General features: G+C 38.2%; 1 protein-coding gene across 2 annotated transcripts in view; it reads left to right on the forward strand.

The window, feature by feature from the left end:
* The window catches only part of Micu2 (mitochondrial calcium uptake 2), a 94,770-nt gene that overhangs the window by 57,099 nt on the left and 18,411 nt on the right, over nt 1-19,260 (forward strand). Inside the window, exon 7 of one of the 2 annotated variants that reach the window (XM_048341653.1) lies at nt 9,709-9,774. The exons of the other annotated variant lie outside the window; for it this stretch is intronic. Coding sequence (XP_048197610.1) covers nt 9,709-9,774 — 66 coding nt within the window. The remainder of the gene's footprint in view (nt 1-9,708; nt 9,775-19,260) is intronic. 2 annotated transcript variants of the gene reach the window in all.

Raw genomic sequence — 19,260 nt, forward strand, 5'->3', positions numbered from 1 at the left:
TATTACAGAATAACCTCTATAGAACCTGGTCAAGTTGAAGTAGAGGGATAAGAGGACAGGACAATTCAATGGCTACTGCCTTTTCTAGCCAACTAACTGAGTGGGAAAGATAAATAACAATAATATCTTCATTAGACTTTTTTTGGCATCACTAGGGTATGAACATATTTGAAGAAAATATTTGCCCAAGTAGAACCTGAAATATCAGTACCATACTTCTACTCTACCATACTTCTTACTCTTGATATCTCAGAGACAAGAAACAAATGTATAACAATTACTATCATTCGGGTAGCTTATATGGGTAGTTCATATGAAAAGCTCATGATCCATGAAGATGAGATTCTTTTAGGTTGATTAAGCTATTAGTGACGCCTTGGGAGTCACTAGATATAGGGAGCTAAGTCTTACATCTCTTGGAGAGTAAAATTGGAGCTGGTTTTATAAAGTGGACTTAAGAGAGCCCTGGTAATATTGCTATCATGCTTTAAAAGTTCGGCATTTTGTGGACTTGTATGAGGTTTGATAATGACATGAGGCCAAACCACAAAACCTAAAGTAAAGAAAATACTGATGAGCAGTAGAGAGCATGTTATTGTTCCCATTTCCACAAGGACATAACTAAGACTTTTACAAGATCACAGTCTTTTCTTAGATGAAGGCTCTACTCCTGATATTATTACATATACTTTAATGTTTTAAATGTATGTTTTTTACTTAACAGGGCATATGCTGCATTTATATACCAATTTCTGATTACTGGCTTATCCTTAAATATCTGGAAAACTATTGAATAACAGTCCATGAATTATGATACATCACTGGTTTTTCTTTTAAGTTTGTGGTTATAAAATTCAGTCTTACACATGGGGGGAAAGGGAAAGGGGAAGGGGGAGGGGGAAATGAGGGAGGAGGTAACAAATAGTACAAGAAATGTATCCAGTGCCTAACGTATGAAACTGTAACCTCTCTGTACATCAGTTTGACAATAAAAATTTTAAAAAAATTCAGTCTTACAAGCCTATAAGATTTTTCTGTGCTAATCATAGAGATAGAACTTGATAACCCATCTACTATTATGTGACAGGATACAGTTCTTTAAAAACAGCACTTGAGCCAGGTATCTGTAGCTCACACCTGTAATCCTAGCTACCCAGGAGGCTGAGAACTAAGGATTGTGGTTTAAAGCCAGCCCAGGCAGGAAAGCTCATGAGATTCTTATCTCCAATTAACCACCAAAATAGCTAAAAATGGGGCTGTTTCTCAAGTGGTAGGAGCACTAAACCTGAGCAAAAAAGTTCAGGGCAGCACCAAGGACCTGCCTGGGTTCAAGACCTAGGACTGACACCAACAAATAAAATAAAAATAGCATTTAGAAGAAAATTACATTTAAATTAATTATTTCACTTCCATGGTCTTTATATTACTAAGCCTAAGTATGTAGCATCTTCCATTTGAAATGATCTTAAAGGAAACTTTTACAGACCAGAAAACCTATTTAAGGAATGGGGGGTTGCTGGGAATATGGCCTAGTGGCAAGAGTGCTCACCTCTTAAGAATGGGGGGCGCTGGGAATGTGGCGTAGCAGTAGAGTGCTTGCCTAGCATGCTCCAAGCCCTGGGTTCCATTCCTTAGCACCACATAAATGGAAAAGGCCAGAAGTGGTGCTGTGGCTACAAAAGTAGAGTGTTAGCCTTGAGCAGCAGAAAGAAGCCAGGGACAGTGCTCAGGCCCTGAGTACGAGCCCCAGGACTAGGGGAAAAAAAAAAGTACAGGGAGGGAGCTTTAGCCTAATCTCAATGTTGACTCAATCAATTTTAGTTATTTCCCCACTATAAATACCAGAAAAGTAATGAGATTTACTTTAAAATCCAAAAACAAATAACAAAGTGATTTCAACAACAAATATAAAAGTAATGATAAAACATATTAATATAAAATCTTGTGAAAATGTCCCAAAATACAAATTACTCTGGTTTACTTCTGTGTTTCATTGGATACTTATGTTTTATTAACAGCCAGATCTAAAAGCTGTATTACTGAGTGTATTGCTGTGCCTTTATCCCAAGAACGTTTAAAATAGCAGCTATCTACATGACTTGTACTTTGTCAGGTAATAATAAACAATACCGACCGTGATCAAAGCCAGTAATAGTTAATCTATTTCATCTCTACCTTGATAGATGATACATCTGCTTATATGGGAAAAATGCCAACGTTTTAATGTAGCTTCTCTAAGCAATAGATTAATGACAAGTCTGTTTACTAACATAAGTTGCTCCTTAGGTGGTCCTTTCACTTCACATTGTTTTCATATTGGTAGAAAAGATTACTACAATAATGTCATAATTTTACCATACTAAATATTCTACTAGAATTAATGCTAAGTAAATATAAAAGCCTTTAGTAGAATGTATTTTTCTTGGTTTTATGATAGTATTCTTATTCCAGAGTTTATTTAAACTATCATTTCCCTGAAAGCAAATTGACTGCACGCTTTGTATTCAGCCTCAAATTGGAAGTGCCCATCAAGGTAAATTTAATAGTCAATTTAATGGTACTTTTTTAGCCATTCAGAATTTGTATCTAGTAAATGGGAACCCTTATGTGTCTTTAACCCTGTTTCTGTAACATAGTACCCCTATTTCCACCCAAATCTCCTTCCCCCAATCCTATGGTAGCTTTTAGTCATTCAAATCCCAGCTCAAATACCATCTCCTCAAAGAGAACTACCTTTCTCACAATGACCCATCTCCAGCAGTATGTCTCTGTCCTATTACCCTGCTCTATTTTATTATACTCATAGAACTTGACATGCTGTGAAATGGCCGTGTTTGTATACTTGCTTGTTGCCTCTAGCTCATGAGAATGTAAGCACTGTCTCTACTATTCATATCCCCAGCACAACGGTGCTGTTCTCTCACAGTTAGCACTTAGTACCTTGTTATCATGAGCTAGTGTCATGTTCAGCCATTGTAGAAAAGATCTTAAGATACCAGAAAGACCTTTTAGCCTGTGTCTCTAGACAATATGTTTAGGTTCATACTTTTTTCAAATGGAGACATTATGTAGCACCAAATACCCAGAAACAGAACCTTCTGGAATCTACCCTTGAGTCCAACTATATTATGTTAGGCAAAACCTGACATGACAAGATTTATCTGGAACAAAACTCACTTTGATAGACTTTAGGATAATCCCTTGCTATTCTAAATTTCGCCCCATGTTTGATAAGCCGCCTAAAAAATTATTTCCTCAGTGAACTAAGCCTATTTGCTTTTTTTGTTTTGTTTCATTTTATTTGCTTTGAACTTTTTTTATAATACAGTTATATGAAGACTATAGTAACTACATAGAATGCCACAATAAAAGAATAATAAGCTTTGAACCTCTTATAAAATTTTATAGTTAATATCTAGTCTATTTTTGAAGGTTTGTTTATTTTAAATGTTTAGTTTATATGATAAAAATAGAGGACCAAAATTACCAATATTAGGAATCAAAGGAGATAATGTGAAGATCTACAAAGAGCAAAAGGGTAAAAATGAACTATTGTGAACAGCCATTGTATATGTGCCTAAAAATTTGGCAGTTCAAATGAAATGGACCAAGACCTTAAAAACAAGCCGATAAGATGAGCTCTAATCAGTAGAACCTTTTGTCAAAGAACTGAATTTATTTTCCAAAATCTCCCCACAATGCAATGTGTTCAAGTTCAGTCAGTTGCATTGGTGAAATTAGTGGAGCAGTTAAGAAAGAGGTACTGCTAATTTCCACACTTACAGAAAATAAAAAAGAAGGAATACTTCCTTCTGTTGATCATCATTGCCCTGGTAACTACAATTTAACAAAGACCTACAAAAAAAAGTAAATTATAGTCCTGTTTTCCTCATGAACAAAAGTAAAAGAAAAAAATTTAACCACTTCACTGAATAGAACAAATCAAGAACTATATACATTATCGCCAAGTAAGATCTGTCCAAGGAATATTAATTGATCTTAATGGTTGAGAAATCAGTTTACCTTAATCCATTGTATTAACCAGATAAAGGAGAAAACAATAAGATCATGTTAACACACAGAAAAGCATTTACCAGGGGCTGGGGATATGGCCTAGTGGCAAGAGAGCTTGCCTCGTATACATGAGGCCCTGGGTTCAATTCCCCAGCACCACATATACAGAAAATGGCCAGAAGTGGCACTGTGGCTCAAGTGGCAGAGTGCTAGCCTTGAGCAAAAGGAAGCCAGGGACAATGCTCAGGCCCTGAGTTCAAGGCCCAGGACTGGCCAAAAAAAGAAAACATTTACCAAACTAAACCATAAAACTCAGCAAAATAGGAATGGACCTTCCTCAGTCTAATAAAGAGCATTTATAAAGAAAGCTGGGAGTGTGGCCCAAGTGTATTGCATGCTGAGCAAGACCTTAAGTTCAGTCCTGGCACAAAGAAAACAAAAAGCAGAGCAAAAGCAACACTACTATCATACTGTAGGGTGAAATCCTAAATGATTTCATTTAAGATTAGGAACAAGGCTTGTTCTTACCTCTTCTGTTCAATATTTTCTTGGAGGTTCTAGTGCTAACAAAAAGAAATAATACGCGGTAAGAAAGCTGAGAGAGGATAGGGTTTATTTAAGCTGACATGATTTGATATAGGACATCCTAAGGAACCAAAACAAAAAGCAAAAATTACTAAAACAATATGAATTTTAAAAGAACTGAAGATAGAATATGAAGTGTATTCTTTTTTTTTAATCCTCCATAACTATGCAGACCTTAATGTATTTATGTTAGGTGGCACAGGAAATCTTCAGATACATTAAAATTATGTAGAAGTTATACATTACAATTGTTAATCTTCCTCAAGTTATGTTAATCTTCCTCAAGTTATGAAGTATATTTTTATATACTAGTAACAAGCAGAAGATGAAATGAAAATCAGTTCTGTTTGGGACAGTATCAAATAACAAAATGAGGGCTGGGAATATGGCCTAGTGGCAAGAGTGCCTGCCTCGTATACATGAAGCCCTGGGTTCAGTCCCCCAGCACCACATATATAGAAAACGGCCAGAAGTGGCACTGTGGCTCAAGTGGTAGAGTGCTAGCCTTAAGCAAAAAGAAGCCAGGGACATTGCTCAGGCCCTGAGTTCAAGCCCCAGGACTGGCAAAATTAAAAAAACAAAAACAACTAACAAAATGATTAGAAATAAATTTAACAGACACTACACTAAAAATTTCACATGTTAAGAAGACTTAAATAAATTAAGATATTAAGATATGTATCATACTAAGGAATTTAATAGTCTTAAATGTCCGTACTTGCCAAATTTGTCTTAAGATTCAACTTTCCTAAGCAAAATCTGAGCAGACTTTTTGTGTATGTGTGTGCAGGTCCTAGGCTTGAAATCAAAGCTTTGACACTGTCCCTGTACTTTTCCACTCAAGGCTAGTACTCTACCACTTGAGCCATAGCCCTGACTGGTTTTGAACTGTTATCCTCTGTTATACTCTGTCTCCTGAGTAGCTAGGATTACAGGCATAAGCCACCAGCAACCTGACCTGAACTACCTTTAAAAAAGAAAAAAGAGCTGGGCACCAGTGGCTCACACCTGTAAATCCTAGCTACTCAGGAAGCTGAGATCTAAGGATTGCGGTCAAAGCCAGCCCGGAGAAGCAAAGTCTGTGGTGAGACTCTTATCTCCAGTTAACTACCAGAAAGCCAGAAGTGGCACTGTGGTTCAAGTGGTAGAGTGTTAGCATTGAGCCAAAGAGCTCTGGGACAAAACTCAGGCCCAGAGTTCAAGCCCCACAACCAACAAAAAAAAAAAAGGGGGAGGACAGTGGGAGAAATATAAGGGAGGGGATAACAAGTATGACAAGAAATGTACTCACTGCCTTTGTATGTAACTGTAACCCCTCTGTACATCACCTTGACAATAAAATTAAATTTAAAAAATAAATCATACTGTTAAAAACAAAGGAGAAGAAAAAAATTGATAGTTGCATGCATGTGGTTCATAACTGTAATTCTACCTACTCAGATAGCTGAAGTTGAAGATCAAATTGAAAGCCACCCAAGACAGAAAAGTCGTGAGACTAACAAAAATACTAGACTAGGGATGTGGTTCAAGTGGTAAAGTACCAACTATGAGCAGAAAAACCCAAGCATGCACACAAGGCCTTGAATTCAAGTTCCAGTGCCACCACAAAAAAATTAATTAGAACAATAATAAATGAATAATTAAAAAAAACAAGGAAGGATCAGGTGTCGGTGGCTTATGCCTGTCATCCTAGCTGCTCAGAAGGCTAAGATATGAGGACCACAAATCAAAGCCAGCCCAGACAGGAAAGTCTGTGAAACTCTTTTTTTTTTTTTATTTGTTGTCAAAGTGATGTGCAGAGGGGTTACAGTTTCATACGTAAGGCAGTGAGTACATTTCTTATCAAACTTGTTACCTCCTCCCAAGTCTGTGAGACTCTTATCTCCAATTAACCACCAAAAAAGTAAAAAAAAAAAAGAGCTGTAGTTCAAGTAATAGAACACTAGCCTTGAGCAAAAAGCTCAGGGAAAAGCACCCAGGCCCTGAGTTCATGCCCCAGGACTGTATAAATAATTAAACAAATAAATAAATACATTGAAAGGAAGAAATGAGAGAAGGAAGAAAAGGACAGAGCTAACAAGTTGATTTTAAAGTGTTTGAAAACTAGGGCCGGTGGCTCACACCTGTAATCCTTTATACTCAGAAAGCTGAGATCTGAGGGTTGCAGTTCAAAGCCAGCCCAGGCAGAAAAGTCCCCAAGAGACTCTTATCTCCAATAAACTACTCAAAAAAGCCACAAGTGGCCCTGTGGCTCAAGTGATAGAGCTCTGTCCTCGAGCACAGAGGCCCAAAGACAATGCTCAGGCCCTGAGTTCCACTTTCTAAAGTAGGTTTGTTTTTTTTTTTTTTAAAAAAAAGAGAGATTTAGGAATGTGGCTTAGTGGTACATTGCTTGCCTAGCATACATGAAGCCCTGGGTTCAATTCCTCAGCACCACATAAACAGAAAAGGCTGGAAGTAGTGCTGTGGCTCAAGTGGTAAACTGCCGTGAGCAAAAGAAGCTCAGGGACAGTGCTCAGGCCTTGAGTTCAAGCCCCAAGACTGGCAAAAAAAAAAAATTTTTTTTTAATTTAAAAAATAGAGAACTGCCTCCATGGGATTATAGACAGGAAGGATTGCAGAGAGATACAAAGGAAGCTATCCAAATTGGATGGATGGGAGGGGGGTAAGGAAGGGGGACATGGGCTATGAAGGAGTGGGTACTAGTGGGGAGGGATTGGGCTAACAAGGATGAAGGAGGTCAAATATCATGAAAATAGATTACTTACAACTATGAAAATAGAATAATGAAAACTGAAGCATGGCTCAAGTGGCCAACTAATGAGTGAGAGCATCAGATACTGAGTTTGAGTCCCAGACTTGGACCAAAAAAAAGAAGGAGGAAAATGGGGACAGTAGAATAATAAAGAGGGTAAGATTTATTGGAATACAGTATACACATGTGGAAATATAACAATGAAATCCCTTCTGTATAACTAAGCTAATTAAAAAATGATATCGGGCTGGGGATATGGCCTAGTGGCAAGAGTGCCTGTCTCATATACATGAGGCCCTGGGTTCAATTCCCCAGCACCACATATACAGAAAATGGCCAGAGGTGGCGCTGTGGCTCAAGTGGCAGAGTGCTAGCCTTGAGCAAAAAGAAGCCAGGGACAGTGCTCAGGCCCTGAGTCCAAGGCCCAGGACTGGCCAAAAAAAAAAAAAAAAAAAAAAAAAACGATATGGCTTCTAGACACCAGGTGGCTCATGCCATCTCTGGAAGCTGAGATCTGAGGATCACAATTCAAACGCAGCCAGGACAGGAAAGTCAATGAGACTCTTATCTACAATTAAGCACCAAAAAGCTCAAAATAGAGCTGTGGCTCAAGTGGTAGAGAGCCAACCTTGACTGAAAAAAAAAAACTAAGGGGTAGCACCTAAGCTCTGTATACATGGATGGTATGGCTAATATGGATACATTTTAGTATCTAACATTTTCTGTAACTTATAGTTATTACTAGAAGGTATAACTGAGAGAAAAGTAGGTAGAAGTAGAGGAACCAAGAATGATAGTGTGCTGATTATCAATGAAGCTGAGTAATGATATATGGTGGCTTTTTATAGAATTCTGTTCATATTGTTTATGTTTGAAATTTTGCATAATAAAACTAAAGAGGATGGTGAGAAAATTGAGAAATATTTGAATCTTGAACCTGGCTTTCAGCTATTTCTTTTTTGAAGTTAAAACTTACGAGCTGAGGGGCTGGGAATATGGCCTAGTGGTAAAGTGCTCATCTCATATACATGAAGCTCTGGGTTCAATTCCTCAGCACCACATATATATATATATATATAGAAAAAGCCAGAAGTGGCACTGTGGCTCAAGTGGCAGAGTGCTAGCCTTGAGCAAAAAGAAGCCAGGGACAGTGCTCAGGCCCTGAGTTCAAGCCCCAGGACTGGCCAAAAACAAAACAAAACCAAAAAACTTAAGAGCTGAAACAAAAATAAAACTTTTCTCTCTAAACTAAGTAAGCAAAGAAAACAAGGATATAGAGGAGTCCAGATAACTCACTTGCTAAGACAAACATAGTAGACATAGTTAAATTTGAGATTGAAGCCTGGCTCCACTATCTCAAGCCTGTAATCCTTGCTACTTGGAAGAGAGAGATTGGGAGCGTTGTGAGGCCAGCAGGGTAGCCAAGTCAGCAAGACTCCTGAGCTCATAACTAGGCTTAGTGGTTCGTACCTGTCATCCTAAGCTGAGATTGTTAATAACTAGGAAAATCTGGATTCCAGGCCAGCCCAGGTAGAAAGTACATGAAACTCCATCTCTATAGCTAGAGGCTGGATACGTTAACCAGTGCCTATAATCCTAGCAATGGTAGGAAGCCTAAAGTAAGCAGACACACCTATGTGAGAAGCGAGACACAGTATCTTAAAAATAACCAGCAAAAGACAGGACTGAGAGTGTGGCTCCAAGTGAGAAGCCCTGAGTTCAAACCCTAGTGCAATAAAAAGAGAGAGAGAGAGATTAATCACTCAATCGCAGCAGTTTGCAAGCTACTAACAAATTAGGAAAAACCCAGTTGCTTTATTTTATCCATAACTTGGAATTTTAGTCTATATCTGATGTTTAAAACCTTTTTTTTTAATCTGCCTTCCTTAGAAGATTGTTACAAAGGACTCAGAAAGGTAGGTAGGTTTTTCAATGTACTCAGTTTCAAAGGACTATTGACAATTTTATAATTAATAGAAGTAAATCTTTGTTTTAATGCCTTATAAATAAAAGAAGACAGAAACGATGTATAGCATAAATAACTTAAAGAACCATATACTTGAAAATGTGGCCATAAACTATGTGGTAAAAAATTATGAATGAAAATTCTTTTGAGACAAAGATATGGTAAACATGAAAATTTTGTGTAGACTTCTGTTTCTATAACATTAAGTATGTGAGCTTTCTTAAAAGAAAGTTACAGTAATCATCTGTCTTATTGTTTGATTCTTACATGGTCTAAGAAAAATAGGATAACAGTTTATGATATAGAAAGTATTTTAGTACTTAATAAATAATATATTTTGAAGACTCCAATAGACAGGCATCTAAACTCATGTTTGCCATCTTTTTAGCTGCAGAAGATTATAAGCAAGCAAGATGACTTCAAGACTATGAAAACTAATGAAACAGAATGCCAGGTATGTACATATAATCTAAATATTTCCAAACAGGTGATATTTATAATAATTGTTCTATTGCTCAAGTAAATCTCCTCAAGTAATTGGTAAGATTTAACAATAGCAATATTTTAAATAAAAGTGCTATAGTCACATGGTCCTAACTCCAAAAGGCACAAATGATAAATAGAGTAGAATTGTAGAGCAGAATTTTCCCCAGGTAGTCAGTTCCCCAGTTCTCCCTGATCAGTGAGCATTATCAGTTTCTTTTACACTCTTCCATATGTATATGTGGGTGTGTATGTGTATGCACATACATAAGTTAATGAGCTTTTACATTTTTTGTTTTATTTTATTTTTTGCCAGTCCTAGAGCTTGAACTCTGGGCCTGAGCACTCTCCCTGGCTTCCTTTTTTTGCTCAAAGCTAGCACTCTACCACATTGAGCCACATTGCCACTTCCAGCCTTTTCTATATATGTGGTGCTGAGGAATTGAACCCAGGGCTTCATACATGCAAGGCAAGCACTCTATTGCTAAGCCATAGTCCCAGCCTGCTTTTACATTTTTATACACAATAGGGTTCTATACCTTACACCATACATTTCTTTTTTCACTTAACATTTCTGAATATCTCATTCTTGTTAATGGTCCCAGAGTACTTCATTGTATGGATATTGCCTCTATATAATCATGCTCCTCCTTTTTTTGTGTGATCATCCTGAGGCTTGAATTCAAGTCATGGAAACTATCCTTGAGGATTTTTTGCTCAAGGCTAACACTCTATCACTTGAACCACAGCTCTACTTTCAGCTTTTTGGTGGTGAATTGGAGATAAGCATTTAATGAACTTTTCTGCCCAGGCTAGCTTTGAACTATGATCATCAGATCTCAACATCCTGAATAGCTAGGGTTCTAGACATGAGCCATGAGCCACCAGCACCCAGTCAAGTAATCATTATCTTTGAAAGATATTTAATATGTATCTATCTTTTTACATTATAAAAAAATTCTGGGGGCTGGGAATATGGTCTAGTGGTAGAGTGCTTGCCTCATATACATGAAGCCCTGGGTTTGATTCCTCAGCACCACATATATAGAAAAAGCCAGAAGGGGCGCTGTGGCTCAAGTGGTAGAGAGTGCCAGGACTGGCAAAAAAAAAAAAAATCTGTAGTGAATAATACCATTTTATACATATGCAATCTTAGGGATTGCATCCCAGAAATTTGTTAGTTGGATCAAAATACACAACTGTAAGGTCATTGACAGACCTTGATAAACACTTTCCAATATCTTTTATATAATATGAACCAATTTTCATTCCCACCTTTGCGAGCACATTTTTTAACTGTTAATCTTTAAATTAAGCACAACCCCACCTCATGATTTTCCTTAATATTTTCTTTTTTTTTTTCTTTTTTTTTTTTTTTTGCCAGTCCTGGGGCTTGGACTCAGGGCCTGAGCACTGTCCCTGGCTTCTTCCCGCTCAAGGCTAGCACTCTGCCACTTGAGCCACAGCGCCACTTCTGGCCATTTTCTGTATATGTGGTGCTGGGGAATCGAACCCAGGGCCTCATGTATATGAGGCAGGCACTCTTGCCACTAGGCCATATCCCCAGCCCCCTTAATATTTTCTTATATTTTCAAATCATTTCATTTTCTAGAGCATGTTTATTTCAAAATTTGCAAATTATTAAAGTCAAGGTGTTTTTACATACCTAGATGTACACAGTGTGTATTCTAGTACCTATGTACCACTGTCTTGACGCTTTGTAACATGTGAATAGAATTCTTCATTGCATCCTCTTCAATGAAAGCACCATGCAGAAACTTTAGCTTGTGTGAGTTAGGAAGCCTGGTTCAGTCTTTAAAAGGCCTTCTCATGACAGAGTGAATCTTGAAATGCTAACCTTCATTATCATCTGCCTGACTTCTGGTTTTCCTTGTTTCCATTTAGTTTCTTCACCTTTGCTCTCCATTCCACTGCTGTCATTTGGCCAAGCCACTGTCATTCGTTACTTGCATTCCCACAATAGCTCTACTGACCTCCAACCTCCCTGCACCTACTCTGTCTTGTCTAATCCATTGTCTCATTTTCGCCATGGTGACTGAAGTACTTATATAACTACTCTTTAAAATTAACTGACTAAATAATCAAATAAGCTCCAGTAGCATGTAAAAAAATTAAGAGTTTCCCTTTGTTCTTAAGATAAATTCAAATATCCTCATAAATCTGGGTTATCCAATCCTCCTCCAGCCTCCTATATCATTCCCACTCAGCGCCCAGCTGCCTAGATTCAGATGTTGCTTTCCTCAGACACTGGGCACATCTGTTTATCTACCTCACTGGGAAAGTGGAGAGATTAAGTGAATTAATATACTATAATCTCCCATAGCTAACCTTAACAGCCCAAGTTGTATATAAATATGAATTTGCTATATATGTCAAGCATAGTGGCTCACACCTGTAATCCAAGCTACTCGGAGGCAGAGATTAAAAAGATTGCAATTGGAAGCCATTCAAGCAAAAAATTAATGATACCCCATCTCACTCAATAAGCTTGGCATAGTGGTATGAAGCTGTAATCCTATCTATCCAAGAGGCATAATTGGTTTGCTAAAAAATGGGTGGGGCAGACAGGTGCAGGTAGCTGCCTGTAATCCTGGCTACTCAAGATGCTGAAATTTGAGGAATGAAGTTCAAAGCCAGCCTGAGCAGGACAGCCCATGACTGTCTTATCTCCAGTTAACACCAGAAAACTGGAAGTGGTGCTGTGGCTTAAAGTGGTAGAGCATTAGCCTTGAGCAAAAAAGCTAACAGTGCCCAGACCTGAGTTCAAGCTCCACTTCCAAAAAAAAAAGATGGGAGCTTGACTCAAGTCTTAAAAGGTCTGCCTGGGAATACAAGTACTACAAAAGAAATAACCTTGCCATTATATATTATTATTGTTGTTGGTTTCTACATCCAAGTCATAAAGCATCATTATAATGCCCGCACCTTCAAGTTTTATACAAATTCCCCGTAGGGGCTGGGGATATAGCCTAGTGGCAAGAGTGCCTGCCTCGGATACAAATTCCCCGTAGGTATGTTTACTCCCACTTTCTTAATTTTTGTAGAGTCTTCCTATCATAATTTAAATTACATTTCTTAGGGGAGTTTCCTGAAGTTCAGCTCCTGCACCATCACTTGTTTTTAATAATTTGTTGAATGCCCAGGAATGTAAAACCACAGATCCTCAAGGCCTAAGAGTGTGTAGTGCATCATGGGAATTTGCTACATCTTTATTGATGACTAATAGAGTGACTGACTGACTGACAAGTACCATTGGGTTTTGCCCTCTTGGGTTTTTTGTTTCTGTGTTTTCAGGGGAGAGAACTGAGGCTTGAACTTAGAGCCTTACACTTGCTATGTAGGTGCTCTATCACTTGAACCAACCCTCAACCCAATGTCTCATTATTTCACAATAAATTCCAGATGAGGCAGAAATGTAAGTGTCAAAAATGAAACTGTGGAAGTATTTCAGGAAACTAATATTTTTATATTACTGAAGTTCATAAATATTTTATTGAGGTAAGTAATACAGTTGTATTCCAAATTCTGTTGAATTTTGCTGCTATTTATTTAACAGTTAATACCTCAATTTAAAAAAAAGGTCAAAAGATATGAAGAAGCAGCAGGATAAATACAAATAAGCAATGAACATGAATAATCAGAGAAATACAAGTTAAAATAGCAATTTTTAAAAATGTGTTTTCCTACCAGACTGGCAAAAGTACGAGATTAATAGTATGTAGTCCTAGCTAGGCATGGTGGCTCATGCCAGCACACTCTCAGAAGCTGAGGCGGAACATTGTGAGTTCAAAGCCCACATGTGCTACATAGTGAATTAGAGACCAGCCTGAGCCAACTGTAGCAGGATCCTGTCAAAAAAAAAAAAAAAAGAAGTCTCAATCTGTGTTCAGATAGGTACTCTTCATGGAAAAGTAAATTACAAAGGCTGAAATCTGAGGATTGCAGTTCAAAGCCAGCCCCAACAGGAGATGCTTATATCCATTTAACCACCAAAAAGCCAAAAGTGGAGGTTTGACTCAAGAATGGAGAGCACTGTCCTTGAGCAAAAAGAAATCTCAGAGATAGCACCAAACCCCAGGAATGGCAAAAAAAAAAAAAAAAAAGTCTATAAACAACCTGAATATCCACTGAATTCATCACATATGGCAGCATCCGTGGCCGGCTCACTGCCATCTGTGAGATTTTCCTGCTACCAAAGGGCATTAGACAGAAAGAAAAAAAACTAAAACTGGGAGAAAATGAGGGAAGAGGTGACACTGTCCAAAAAGAAATGTACTCATTACCTGACTTATGTAACTGCACCCCCTCTGTATATCACCTTCACAATAAAAAACAAAGAAAGAAACTAACATGCTGCCCTCAGGAAATGTATACACATGAGTACACACACAGCTGTGCAAACCATGGGCTGACTACCCAAATTACAGCAGATCTATGCTGTTTGTATGAAAATGTTGCTCCACCTTAAATGGGAAAAAAAATCCTATTTCTAAAAATAAGTGCATAATAATTTTCTCTGCAAAGAGTATATTTGGGGAGAGGGATTACAAATCCACCATTGAATTAACAGCAATTCCTGCATAGTGAGATTTCAGAGTTTAGGAGACTTATCTTTTGTTGTTCTTCAAGCATTTACTGTTATTTCTGTTTCCAGAGCATGTATAATTATTTTTTAATCATATAAATGTCATGCTTTTTTTTTTTTTGAAGTTGTTTCTTTGTCGTACATTTTTCCTTCTCTTTCTCTTCTAGGGTTCTTGGTGAGGGTGCTGTTGGGGCTCACATGGGGAGCATCCTCTGCCACTGCGCACCCCTGCAGCCCCTCACCATACCTTCTCTGCATTAATGAAATCCTTTACAAATTATACACACAAAGGAATAAATTACAGATTCATTACATTGAAGAGAACCTCAAAATATTTTAACTGGATCTACAGGCTTTCTACAAATTTTCTTGTTTGTCCTGTACTCAGAACTACCCATTTTTAGCCAGATGCCCAGTGGCTCACACCTATAATCCTAGCTACTCAGAGGCTGAGAGCTGAGGATATAGTTCGAAGCCAGCCTGGGCAGAAAAGCCTGTGAGACCCTTATCTCCAGTAAACTACTCAGAAAAAGCCGGATGTGGTGCTATGGCTCAAATGGTACAGCGCTAGCCTTGAGCACCAAGAGGCTCTGAGCTCAAGCTCCAGAATCAGGGGAGAAAAAAAAACTACCAAATTTTAAATTATATACAAGGAGATATCTGTAGGCACATATTAGTAGTTTACTTTGCCATATTCCGACTATAGTAGTAATAGTCAGATAACCAGTAGTGATAGACAAATAGTGATAACCTTTTCACAGAAAGTGACTTTTTCTTTTTATATACAGGGTATCTTTAGTCTCATATATTCACTTATTTTACTGGGTTTATTCATCAGTTACACATAATCACAGATAAGAATCACAAATAAGAATGAACATTTTTATTCACACATTAGCGAACTAAGTTAAAACATTTTTTTTTTTTTTTGCAACACTAGCATTTGAACTCTCACTTGCTCTACTTACTCACTTGGCTTGCTCACAGCTGGAACTCTATCCTTGAATCATGCCTCAAATCTGACCTTATGTTGGTTATTTTGAAGATTTATCTCTGGGCACCCTTCTCCACCCAGTTGGCTTCAAATCCTCTAGATCTCAGCCCCCTGAATAGCTTGGATAACAGGTGTGAACCATTGCCACCTGGCTCTAATATCTGTTTTAAAATTACCATTTACAGCTGGGCACCAGTGGTTCATGCTTATTATCCTACCTACTCAAGAAACTGTTATCTGAGGATTGTAGTTCAAAGCCTTCCCAGGCAGGAAAGTTTGTGAGACTCTTACCTTCAGTCAGCCACCAAAAAGCCAGAAATAGAGCTGTAACTTAAGTGGTACAGCACTATCCATGAGCAAAAACGTTCAGGGACAGTGCCCAAGCCCTGAGTTCAAGCCCCACAAGTGGCACAAAAAGTAAATAAAAATAAATAATTGGGTAAAACTGTAATTTTATTTAGTTGTATACTTAGAGCAATACTTGTATCTTATTAGAAAATATTACTATATGTTCTATCATTTCTGTATTGCCACATGGTAAATATCAAAATGAGAAACTATTCTGTAGGAAAGTTTAACAATGTGTCATTTTATCTAGAATGCATAGGTGCTGGGGATATGGCCTAGTGGCAAGAGTGCCTGCTTCATATACATGAGGCCCTGGGTTCGATTCCCCAGCACCACATATACAGAAAATGTCCAGAAGTGGTGCTGTGGCTCATGTGGCAGAGTGCTAGCCTTGAGCAAAAAGAAGCCAGGGACAGTGCTCAGGCCCTCAGTCGAAGCCCCAGGACTGGCCAAAAAAACAAAACAAACAAAAAACAAAACAAACAAACAAATAGAATGCATAGGTAGCTGTAAACCTAGAAAATTAGTAATGTTCTTATGTCTAAATGTATATAGTAGCCCCACAACCACAAAAAAAAGAAAAAAATATACAGTGTTATCTCAGATGGTTGGGATATGTATAATAGTCAGCTGATTATATCTGCCATCTGTGAATATTATCTAATGTTTTAGAAAATAATTTTGCCAAGAATAAATTTAACTAATTATTCAGTTAATACACCCCCTTATTGGACCATAAAGCTGAGGCTTAAATTAATTAAAGCTAAGCTGTAAATTAATTAGAGATATGGAACCTGAGTCTTTGAAGAGACAGAATTGAATCCAAGAACAGAAATGTCTAATTCATAGCTACTTTGAACAGAAGGGAAAACAAGGTTTTGCAAAAACCATGGTTTGTGAATATTTGGGAATAGGAAAATAAAGAATCTGTATGTCTAATTATGCATGGGGATCTAACTTGCTAAGAGGGGTCAGAGAAGCTCTCTCCACTCTAGGCAAGCCCCTGTTTCAAACAGAGTCTAGAGAGCACAAGATATGTGGCACTGGTCAGAATCAGTTAAATAGTCCAAATTACACTGCCAGTCTCCAAGGGGATGAAGGAAAGGAGCAAAGCCAAGCATGGTAGGGTTGGAAATAGATTGAGAGTTTAGGAACTAGAATTAGAAAGGTGTGTGACATAAGCATAGAGCACTGGTTTTAAACTTGTAATGCTCCTGCCTCAGTCTCTGAGTCCTGGCATCACAGGCATAAGCCTGCCTTTTCCTTGAATTCATATCATAGAATAACTTAATATGCATTTGAATTTTAATAAAGAACTCTTCTGCTTCTAGAAAGATGGAATTGATATGCTTTCCCCTAGTCTACCCACTAACTATAGCTTTAAAAACTCTGAGCATAATACATAAGACATTTAAGCCAGACCTGGTAGTGTTGATTTTAGTCCCAGCTACTTTGGAGAGTGAAGTGGGAGGATCACTTGAACCCACGAGTAAGACCAATCTGGGCAATACAGAGTCTCAAAAATAAATTCCAAAAATACTTTTCTTTTTGCCTGTTCCTGGGGCTTGAACTCAGGGTCTGGGAATTATCCCTGAGCTTTTGTGTACAAGGTATAGCACTCTACCACCTGAACCACAATTCCACTTCCAGTTTTTTTGGTAGTTAGAAATAAGAGTTTTTATAGGCTTTTTTGCCTGGGCTGGCTTCACAATGATTTTTTTTAAACACCACATATGAAAACTTGACAGGGGCTGGGAATGTGGCTTAGTGGTAGAATGCTTGCGTAGCATGTGTGAAGCCCTGGGTTCAAATCCCCAGTACCACATACACAGAAAAAGTTGGATAAGGCACTGAGGCTCAAGTGGCAGAGTGCTAGCCTTGGACAAAAGAAGGTCAGGAACAGTGCTCGGCCCTGAGTTCAAGTTCCAGGAGACCAAAAAATTTTAAAAAGACTTGACAGGTATAGAAAAAAAAAAGTTCCAGCCTGGGCAAAATAGCAAGACCCTTTTTAATAAATAAATAAATGTCATTATTATCTCTTAAAGTATATAAAATTCCAAATAATGGATGAAAATATAACAGACTAGCTAGATCAAAGCATGTAAGGCTGGGCTGGGGATATGGCCTAGTGGCAAGAGCGCCTGCCCTCGTATACATGAGGCCCTGGGTTCAATTCCCCAGCACCACATATACAGAAAATGGCCAGAAGTGGCGCTGTGGCTCAAGCGGCAGAGTGCTAACCTTGAGCAAAAAGAAGCCAGGGACAGTGCTCAGGCCCTGAGTCCAAGGCCCAGGACTGGCAAAAAAAAAAAGCATGTAAGGAAAGACAAGGTGAGTTCCCTAGATTTTTATCTTGGCTTTAACCTTATTTGTACTAGACTTGGCAGTTCAGAAACACCAAAAAGTCCCATCAAAAAGCACTTGCTCTAACCAGAAAATAAGGATGCATCACAGCAAGACGAAACTTTGAGGGGAAAAAAATGCATATACCTGAGAAACTTGGGAAATAACAGCAAAAAATTTGGGGCCTGGGGCTGAGGCTCAGTGCTAGGTCCAAGGTTTGGTCATCAGGCACAGAGGGAGGAGAGGAGGTAACATCAATGTCATTATAGTCTCAAAAGGAGATTTAAAATAAGATGATGGTGTTAAAAAAAAAAACAACAACATAAAATACATGATATCATAAATCTACTAATTCAAGACTTTGAGCAAACCCCAAAGTCTAGCCCCAAAGAAATCTACAACAAAACATTAAAATCTGAAAATAAGCACAGACCAAAAGGAAATTGAGGGCTGGGGATATGGCCTAGTGGCAAGAGAGCTTGCCTCGTATACATGAGGCCCTGGGTTCGATTCCCCAGCACCACATATACAGAAAACGGCCAGAAGTGGCGTTGTGGCTCAAGTGGCAGAGTGCTAGCCTTGAGCAAAAGGAAGCCAGGGACAGTGCTCAGGCCCTGAGTCCAAGGCCTAGGACTGGCCAAAAAAAAAAAAAAGAAAAAGGAAATTGAAAGCAGCAATAGTAAAACACACCTGGCCTATAGAACAAAAACATTTCGAATGGCAGTAATTTTTCATCAGAAACCATGGAAACCAGAAAAAAATGGCACAACATTTTTCAAGTACTGAAAGAAAAGAACTGTTGAAACAGATTAACATTCAGTGAAAATGTTTTTTTCAGAATAAGAAGGTTATCAGAACATTATCTAAGGAAGGAAAATAAGGGAATTTGCCATTAATCGGCATACCCTATATGCGTGGCTAAAATAGTTCTCTGAACAGAAAGGTAACAATAAAATAAAGAACTAAGGAATATCAAAAAAGAATTCAGGGGGCTGGGAATATGGCCTAGTGGCAAAAGTGCTTGCCTCCTACACACGAAGCTCTCGGTTCCATTCCCTAGCACCACATAGATAGAAAATGACCAGAAGTGGCGCTGTAGTTCAAGTGGCAGAGTGCTAGCCTTGAGCCCAAGAGCTCAGGGACAGCACCCAGGACCAAAGTTCAAG

Source organism: Perognathus longimembris, chromosome 3 (assembly GCF_023159225.1).
Source record: "Perognathus longimembris pacificus isolate PPM17 chromosome 3, ASM2315922v1, whole genome shotgun sequence".
Classification (NCBI taxonomy): domain Eukaryota; kingdom Metazoa; phylum Chordata; class Mammalia; order Rodentia; family Heteromyidae; genus Perognathus; species Perognathus longimembris.